At 48.3% G+C, this 9,311-nt stretch overlaps 1 protein-coding gene and 1 long non-coding RNA gene across 2 annotated transcripts in view; both read right to left on the bottom strand.

Moving 5' to 3' along the window:
* The window catches only part of LOC121660548 (pre-B-cell leukemia transcription factor 1-like), a 12,801-nt gene extending 5,382 nt beyond the window's left edge, over positions 1-7,419 (bottom strand). The window contains exons 1-2 of the mRNA XM_042019936.1: positions 7,064-7,419; positions 2,623-2,696 (exon numbers count right to left, since the gene is read on the bottom strand). Coding sequence (XP_041875870.1) covers positions 2,623-2,696; positions 7,064-7,284 — 295 coding nt within the window. The 5' untranslated portion in view covers positions 7,285-7,419. The remainder of the gene's footprint in view (positions 1-2,622; positions 2,697-7,063) is intronic.
* Positions 7,420-9,054: 1,635 nt separating this feature from the next.
* Positions 9,055-9,311, bottom strand: part of LOC121660551 — a 410-nt gene continuing 153 nt past the window's right edge. The window contains exon 2 of the long non-coding RNA XR_006014717.1: positions 9,055-9,284. This is a non-coding gene — a long non-coding RNA (uncharacterized LOC121660551). The remainder of the gene's footprint in view (positions 9,285-9,311) is intronic.

Genomic DNA, 9,311 nt, shown 5'->3' with positions numbered 1-9,311 from the left:
ATGGATGTTGTGGGTGGATAAATGGTGGAGAGACAGAGGAAAAGGGGAAAAAATGGAGAAAAATACAGAATTTTCTTGGTTTGGGTGGTTCCAAGCGGATGCTGAGCACCAGAGAGAGAAATTTTGGGTGAAATTCCCACCAAATTCCTTGTCCCAGGCAGGAAATTCCCTGGAAATGGAGGAGTTTTGGTGTCACCGAGCTGCAGCTTCCCTGCCTGTCACTCGTCTCGTTATGCTAATTATGCTAATGAGGTGTTAATTAGCAGCAATTCCAGTTTGGGGGGCGGGTGGGGAAAGGCAGGAACTGGTCCCAGTAAATCCCAAGGAACTGGGAATGTTTCCCCTCACCCTCGATGGGTCATAAAGGGCTTTTCCATCTTAATTAATCCCGATTTTTAATTCATTCCTAATTCATGAATTCTGCACTGATCAGACTCACTCCAAACCAGGGCATTTATTCCCTCAAAAACCACAAAATCCAGGATTTTTTCCACTCAAAAATACCTGAAAATTCCCATTTTTCTGTGGGTAATTCCTCCAAAATTCCACGCCAGCAGGAATTCGGGAAGAATAATTCCATTAAAAAAGGGGGGGGAGGGGAAAATAAAATTGAAAAATCCTTGGGAATTCCCAAAAAATTCAACCATTTCCTGGCTTTTTATCCTCAAGGCTTCGAGCTTGGACCAAATCCTTGGGAATTCCCCCCCCCCCCAAAAATTGCAGGAATTCTGTCCCAAATCAGCGTTTTTTGGGATAATTCACAAATTCCTGGTGCCAAACCCTGAAACTTCCCCGATTTTGATGGAATTTGAGGGAAAAATCCCTTTCCTGCCTCCAAAATCCCGGCAGCTGCTCCGTGGATTCTCCTCAGCCAGGGTGGGAATAATTAAAGGAAAATTCAATTCCCATCATTCCCAATTCATCCTTAATTAAACCACGGCCTCCCTGAGTATGCAAATGAGGTCGTTACAATACATTTGCATCTCATTAATTACGGATTTGCTGGTAATGAACTCAGAGAGTCCCAAAACGTCGGGATCTGCTCCAGGAAAAGAAGGGAAAAGGAGGGGATTTGGGGTGGGAAGCACCAAAACGGCCCCGTCAGGGGGAAAATGAACCAAAATCGGATCAATTAGGGGCAAAAATTCATTCGAGAATTCTTTGTTCAGCTCAGAATTGATAAAAAATGGGGGGTTAGGGGCAGAAATGACCCAAAACCTGAATTTTTGGGGTCAAAAATGAACCAAAAATGGAGAAATTAGGGGCAAAAATGACCCCAAATCTGCTTAATTAGGGCCAGGAATTAATCAGTCAATTAATTAATCATTAATCTGATGTATTAGGTCTAGAAATTGATATAAAATTAAAAATTAGTGGCAGAAATTACCCAAAATCTGAATTTTTAGGGGCAGAAATGACCCAAAAAGAAGAAATTAGGGACAAAAAATGACCCCAAATCTGCTTAATTAGGGCCAGGAATGAATCAATTAATTAATGAATCATTAATCTGATGGATTAGGTCGAGAAATAAATAAAAAAGGATTAATTAGGGCCAGAAATGACTCCAAACTCTCCATTTTTAAGGCCAAAAATGGCCCAAAAATGGACAAATTAGGGGCAGAAATGGAGTTTTTAATTAAGAATGAATTAAAAATGGAATTATTAATGGGAAATTATTAAAACTTGCTGGTTTTGATGGGAAATGGACAAAAGATGGAATTGTTAATGGGAAATTGAGTTTTTTAAAGGCTGGGTTTAATTGCGAATTAATTTAAAACTCAAGTTTTTCATGGAAAATTCATTTACAAAAGGGCTTTTTCATAGGAAATTAATTTTTAAATGTCATTTTTCATGGCAAGTGGATTGAAATCTTCACTTTTTAATGGGAAATGAATTGAAAGTGGAATTTTCAACGGCGAATTCATCAGAAAAAGGCGGTTTTTAAACGGAGAATGAATTAAAAATTGAGGGGTTTGATGGAAGATGAAGTTTTTAAAGGCTGTTTCTGAGGGAAAAAGGAGGTTTGGGATGGGGAATTTGATCCCAATCAAACTTTTAGAAATTAAGGAATTCAAATTCCTGCTTTAGTTGAAGAAAAGGGAAATTTTTAAAATTAAAAACACATCCAAATGCTGAATTTTTAATGGAAATTTGATTAATTAAGTGCTCCTGAGTGGGTAACTAAAGGTTTAATAATTCCAGGATTTTCTGGAATTAAATCTCCCAACCCAATTTCCCCAAAAAATCTTCATTTCCCAGCATTCCTAAATCCCTTTTTCCTCCATAAATCCATTTCTTCGTCAACTTTTAACCCTTCCCATCCCCATTTTGGCCCCAATTCCTGCCAGGAAAACCAAAAAATCCGCATTTTTCCAGCTTCCAGAGGGAATTCCCATTAAAACCCCCCAAATTCTGGAATTTCCCCACAAAAACAACCCCAAAACTTCCTTAAAAAAAAAAAAAAAACCAAAAATCCAATTTTCAGCTTCAAAAATTCCAAAACCAAAAGGTTTCAACGGAGAATCCAGGAGGGAAAATTGGGATAAAGCAGAAAAGGGAGGAAATTGAGGAGAAAATGTGGGATTTGGGGGGAAAATGGGAATAAAAAGGATAAATCCAGACCTGTTTTTTCCTTGATTTCACAGAGGACGCTGAACAGGGCCGGCTTCATCCTGTGGCAGTTCAGGGCGTGCTTCCTGCAAAAACCAGGGAAAAGTCAGCCCAAAATCCATGGAAAAAGCCCAAACTCGGGCTCACGCCTCGGGAGGAGCCGGGGAGCGAGGAAAATCCTGGGAAAAATGGGAAAATCCGGGGGGGAAATGGGAATTTGGGGGGATTTTTGGGGTTTAATCTCGTTTTTTTCTGGGAGGAATATGGGCTGGGAATGGCCAGAATTCCAATTTTGGGGAGATTTTGGGAGCTGGAAGTGCCACCAAAAGTGCCTTTTTTCGTGGAATTTTATGTCAGTGTGATTTTTTCGGGATATAAAAATTGGAAGGTGGGAATAAATAGGAAGAGGTGAAAATTTAGGGATAAAAATCCCCATTTTTGGGGGGAAAAAACGCTCCTTTTTGAGGCAAAACATCCCCAAAAAAATCCAGGAATGGGCTCGTTCCCAAAGCAGGGTTTGGAGCAGGAATTCCCTCACTCCTGCAGCCAACAAATCCCGTGGATTTCCTGGAATTTTGGCCCAATTCCCACCGAAATTCCTCATTTTTTAGCCCTTTTTGAGGCTCTCCTGGATTTTTTTCCCCATTTTCCTCCAGGAATAACAACTTTAATCCCACCAAAACCACGAATTCCATCCCAAAACCCAGGGAATTCCGTCTTTTCTGGCCCAAATCCATCCCAAAATCCAACGAATCCAGGGAATTTCAGCTTTTCTGGCCCCAAATCGCCTCACAGGTGAAGCAGGGTTGTGGTTTATCCCAAAATTCCCAACTTTCCAGGCTTTTGGGACCAAATCCCACCAAAAAACACCGGGAAAAATCCTCTGGATGCAAAATCCACCTCAAGAAGTCACCATTTTAACCCCAAAATCCCATTAAAATCCCATTTTTAGCTCCATTTCATGGATTTTTTAAAATACAAAATCCAAAAATTCCCAATTTTCCAGCGTTTTGGGCCCAAATTCCACCGGGAAAAATCCTCTGGATGCAAAATCCACGTCAAAATCCCTATTTTTGCTGCTTTTGAGCCCCTTTTTCCCTCAGAAATGATGGATTTTTAGCTCATTTGCATGGAATTTTTAATACCCTGTCCCAATTTTCCAGGGTTTTGGGCCCAAATCCCACGGGGAAAAATCCTCTGGATGCAAAATCCCCCTCAAAATGCCTTTTTTTGCTGCTTTTGAGCCCTTTTTCCCCTCAGAAAATCCATTAAAAATCCACTTTTCGCTCCTTTTTCCCTGGATTTTCCCCCCAAATCCCGATTTTCCCGCCCCGGCAACGTCCCCAGTCCGGGCTCCTCAGCAGCCAAGCCCCAAATCCTGGGATTTCCCTTCAAATCCCGGCACATTTTCCCTCAGAACATCGCGGGTTTTGCCCCAAAACCTCGGAATTTTGCCCTAAAAAATCGCCGGGAATTTCCAGCGGGAAAAAAACCCCGGGAGCCGCCGCGGGGAGAACAAAGGCGGCTCCGGATCCCATTGTCCTCAAAAAACCGGGAATGTGAGGGGGAAATCCCACCCCAACCCCCCCATTCTGGGCCTAAAACCTTCGATTTAGGTCCCCAAACGCAGGGCTGATTAATTAAACAATTAACCATTAATTATTCATTCATTATTCATTAATTAGGCCCCGCCCAGCTCCTCCCTGCCGGGTCCCTTTTCCCAATTTCCTGCCCTAAATTGGGAGGTTGGATCTGAAGATTCCCAATTTTGGGACTTTCCAAGGGCTGGCAAAACGCCCAAAAATTGAATTTTTAATAGGAAATTATTAATGAATCCCTAATTAATGGCTGAAAACGCCTCAAATGCAACAAAATTCGCAGCCGGGGGTAAAAAAAGGGGATTTTCCATGAAAAATGCTGGAAAATTGGGAGGCAGAGTGGTGGGTTTGGGGCAATATTGAAGGGATTTGGGTTAAAAAATGCTCATTCCTCAATTTATGAGAATTAAAACTCCCGATAAACTCAAAATTATCCCGAATATCCCAAAATTCTCCTCAGTATTCCATGAAATCCAAATTTAGGGAATCCCTATGCGCACTGCAAGTGGGGAATGCCCAAAACAACGCCAGGAAAAGGCAGAAAAAGGGAATTTGGGGGCCAAAATTGACAGTTCCATCCCCAAAAAAATAACTTTAATCCCAAAATTGGAGGGTTTGGAGGGAAAATTCCTCCTGAAATTCCGAATAATCCATGGAAACAGCTGGAATTTGGGGCTGCCGCACCCCAAAGAGGCCAAATTTTGGGGCGAGATAACGAAAAACGGGGACTTTTATCAGCCCCGGGAATCGGGACAACTCCCAGCTCCCCAAAAACCCAAAAATGAGGAGGAAACATCCCAAAAAAGGCCCGTTTCTGTGGGATTTGAGGCATTTCCCTCCTGGAGCAGCTGCTAATGAGGCGTTAATTACCCGCAGTTAATTAAGGAATGCAGAACTCGCCAAAACCATGGAATTCTGCTCATTCCCAGCGCTGGTTTTCCCTAAAATTCAGGAATTCCTGGCAGGGGGATGGAGGATTTATCCCAAATTATCCCAAATTTGGGGGTCCCACTCACTCCTGGCCAAAATTCCAGGCCCAAACGGGTCCAATTTTCCCATTCCCGGGGCTTTTTTCCCCAATTCCCAGAGATTTTTCCCATTCCTGGGGGGGTTTCCCCCATTCCCGTGTTTTGTTTGCCCCATTCCCAACGGTTTTGCCCCATTCCCAGTGGGAATTTCCCCTTTCCCAGGGAGTTTTGCCCCATTCCCAGTGGGGTTTCCCTCATTCCCAGTGGGCTTTTTCCCATTCCCAGTGGGGTTTCCCCCAATCCCACAGGTTTTCCCCCATTCCCAGGGTTTTTTCCCTCATTCCCTGTGGGTTTGTCCCATTCCCAGTGGGGTTTTTCCCATTCCCAGTGGGGTTTTCCCCCATTCCCAGCAGGTCCTGCCCCATTCCAGGTGGGTTTTTTTCCCATTCCCAGAGGGTTTTCCTCCATTCCAAGCAGTTTTTCCCCCATTCCCAGTGAGTTTTCCCCCATTCCCAATGGGGATTTCCCTATTCCCAGCGAGGTTTTCCCCATTCCTGTGGAGTTTCCCCCATTCCCAGTAAGTTTTCCCCATGCCCAGCGGAGTTTTCCCCATTTCTGGGGATTTTCCCCCCATTCCCAATGGGGTTTCCCCCATTCCCAGTGGGTTTTTCTCAATCCTGAGGGGTTTTCCCCCATTCCCAGTGGGTTTTTCCCATTCCCAGCGGAGTTTTCCCCATTTCTGGGGATTTTCCCCCATTCCCAATGGGGTTTTCCCCATTCCCAGTAAGTTTTCCCCATTCCCAGCGGAGTTTTCCCTATTTCTGGGGATTTTCCCCCATTCCCAATGGGGTTTCCCCCATTCCCAGTGGGTTTTTCTCACTCCTGAGCGGTTTCCCCCATTCCCAGTGGGTTTTTCTCACTCCTGAGGGGTTTTCCCCCATTCCCAGTGGGTTTTTCCCATTCTGAGCGGTTTTCCCCCATTCCCAGTGGGTTTTTCCCATTCCTGAGCGGTTTTCCCCCATTCCCAGTGGGTTTTTTCCCATTCCTGAGGGGTTTCCCCCCATTTCCAGGGATTTTTGTCCCATTGCTGTGGGTTTTTCCCCATTCCCAGCAGTTTTTCCCATTCCCAGGGCGGGTTAGGTGGGACAATCCTGGGCAGAACTGCTGGGAATGGGAAAAAAACCCCGGGAATGGGGCAAAACCCCCCGGGAATAGGGCAAATCCCACAGGGAATGGGGCAAATCCCACAGGCGATGGGGGAAAACCCCTCAGGAATGGGAAAAAACCCACTGGGAATGGGGTAAAACCCCCGGGAATGGGGCAAACCTCGTCAGGAACGGAGAAAAATCCACTGGGAATGGGGCAGAAATGCTGGGAATGGGGGAAAAAATCTGCTGGGAATGGGGAAAACCCCTGGGAACTGGGGAAAATCCACTGGAGCTGGGGTAGAACCACCGGGAATGGGGTAAAACCACCGGGAATGGAGTAAAACTACCGGGAATGGGGCAAAACCCGCTGGGAATGGGGAAAAACCGATAGGAATGGGGAAAAACCGATGGGAATGGGGCAGAACTCCCCGGGAATGGGAAAAACTTGCTGGGAACGGGGCAAAACCACCAGGAACGGGGCAAAACCCACTGGGAATGGGACAAAATCCCCGTGAATTCCCCCAGAGCCGGGAAGGAGCCGGGGAACCCAGGGTGGGAAGCGGGAGCATCACCCGGCATGCGAGGGCCTGAATGGACCGGGAAAAGCGGGAATAGCGAGGAAGTTTCCCCCTCAGATCCCTCCCTCAGCGTCCCCCCAGTGTCCCCCCGGTGTCCCCGCGCTGAGTCACGGCGGCCCCGGTGTCCCCGGTGCCCATTGCCGGTGTCCCCTCCCCCGTACCTGGCCTGGGCCTCATCCAGGCTCTGGTCGGTGATGGCCATGATCTGCTGCAGGACATCGCCGGTGTCGTGCTGCGGTGGCCCCGCTGGTGGCCCTGACGGTGGCCCTGACGGTGGCCCTGAGGGTGGCGGCTCCCCGGTGGTGGCGGCGGCGGGGGGAGGAGGTGGCGGAAGAGACCCCGGCAGGGCCACCCCGGGCAGCAACCGCGGCGCGGCCTCCATGGGCGGGCCTGGAGCCGCGGGCCCGGCGCGACAGAGCGCCACAGGGCGCGACAAATCGCGACAGAGCGCGACAGGGCCCGCGCCGAGCCGGCGGCCACAGAACCACCCCCCCGGCCCCCCCCGCGCTGCCGCCGGTGTGGTCACGCCCAGCCCTGGCCACGCCCCCTTCCCGCCGCGCCCACAGGAGGCCACGCCCCCTCATGAGGGGACGCCCCTTTTCCCGCCATGGCGCTGGCCACGCCCACTGCCACCACAGGCCACGCCCCCCTCGTGAGGGGACGGCCCTTTCCCGCCCTCGCGTCGGCCACGCCCAGTGACGTCATCACGTAATCTACCTCTCTAGCCACGCCCACCTCGCGTTGGCCACGCCCCCGCCTCCCGCCGCTGGTTGGTCCCGGTTTTCTCCTTTTTCCACCCAAAAAGCGGCAAAAATCGGGAATTTTTTGTGTCCACAGCCCCGTTCTGGGTGAGTTTGAGGCTCAGCGGTTAAATCCCAACAAAGCAGAGCTTTGGTCCCAGTTTGGGGATAAAAACAGAGGGAAAAATGAAGGAATGAAAGGGAAAAATGAAGGAATTGCAGCTTAAAAATTCCCAGTGGGAGCAATTCCAGGTTTGGAGGGAATGCTGGGCTCCACGTTCGGGTGTTTGGCCTTTTTTTAAGGAGGAAAACCTGGATAATTCCCACGGGAATAATAAAAAAATTGGCCAATTTCTTTGGGATTCGTCAGGACGGGGGAAGGGGGAGGAATTCCACAAGTCCTGGAATAAGATCCCGGAGAAATTCCCCCTTTCCCAGCTCCTCTGCGAGGGATAAAATTCCTGATATCGCTCAATTTCTCCTGCAGATCCTGGAATCTCGGGTTTGCCTGGAAAAGAAACCCGCGGAATCCAGGAAAATCCCGTTTTTCCCGAGGGAATTCCAGGATTTGGCCACCTCGAGCTGCTCTTTTTTCCAAGGTTTTTTCCCAGGTTTTATTCCCAGGAGTTTCTTGCCCCCAAAATTCCCTCTGGATCCAAAAATAAACCCCCTCCAAAGGCAGCAAATCCCAGATTTTCCCCCCTGGGAAGCGATTTTCCTGTGCTTTTCCCACATCCTGGGAATGCTGAGCTTGGGATCCCGCTGTGGAGAATCCAAAAATTCCCGTTTTCCTCCATTTTTTTGGGCTGGAATGATTTAAAAAAAAAAAATCCCATTCCCTCCCTCAGAGGACAAAAAAAAAAAAGGGATCTGGATTTCAAAAATCCCAAGGAATTCCCAAAGCAGAGCCTGGAGCTCCCCCAGAGCAGAAATTCCCAGGAAAAGCCAGGAAATTCCATTTTTTCCTTGTTTCCAGGAAATTCCAGGCTGGGATGGGGTTGGATCAGGGGCCAGAGGGGAGGGAAAATCCCCTTTTCCCAAGGAATTCCGCAGCCAGGGGGGAAAACTCGCCCGGTTCCGCTCCAGGGATCCCTTGGAATTCCCAGAACTCGCCGGGAAGTTTTCCAGGATCAGCCGGAGAATGGGGAAAAACGGGGGGGAAAGAGGGAAAATTGGGCTTTTGCTCAGCATTCCCAAACCCTGGGGGATTCCAGGGAAAATCCTGCCCTCGGAATTCCCAAATCCTGGAATTCCTGTGCTTTTCCAGGGAAAATCCTGCCCTCGGAATTCCCAAATCCTGGAATTCCTGTGCTTTTCCAGGGAAAATCCTGCCCTCAGAATTCCCAAATCCTGCCCTCAGAATTCCCAAAGCCCCTGGGGGGATTCCTGAGCCTTTTCCAAGGAAAAACAGCTCCGGGTTCAAACCAGTCTTTAATTGGAATTCTGCTCCGAGTGTATCCCACAGAAACCCCGGACCTTGGGTTTTCCAGGGAAATTCTGATGCTGGAGCCCCCTGGGAGTCCAGGACGCTCCCAAATCCCTCAAAACCACCTCGTTCTTGATCCACCAGGAGTTTTCCAGGGAAATTCCGATGCTGGAGCCCCCCAGGAGCTCGGGACGCTCCCAAATCCCCCAAAACCACCTCATCCTTGAGTTTTCCATGGAAATT

This window comes from Corvus kubaryi, unplaced genomic scaffold (genome assembly GCF_017639235.1).
Source record: "Corvus kubaryi isolate FWS band 111438036 unplaced genomic scaffold, C.kubaryi_AGA036_p1.0 36496, whole genome shotgun sequence".
Classification (NCBI taxonomy): Eukaryota; Metazoa; Chordata; class Aves; order Passeriformes; family Corvidae; genus Corvus; species Corvus kubaryi.
Note: the sequence above shows the minus strand (reverse complement) of the source record. Positions and strands in the feature narration are given on the sequence as shown.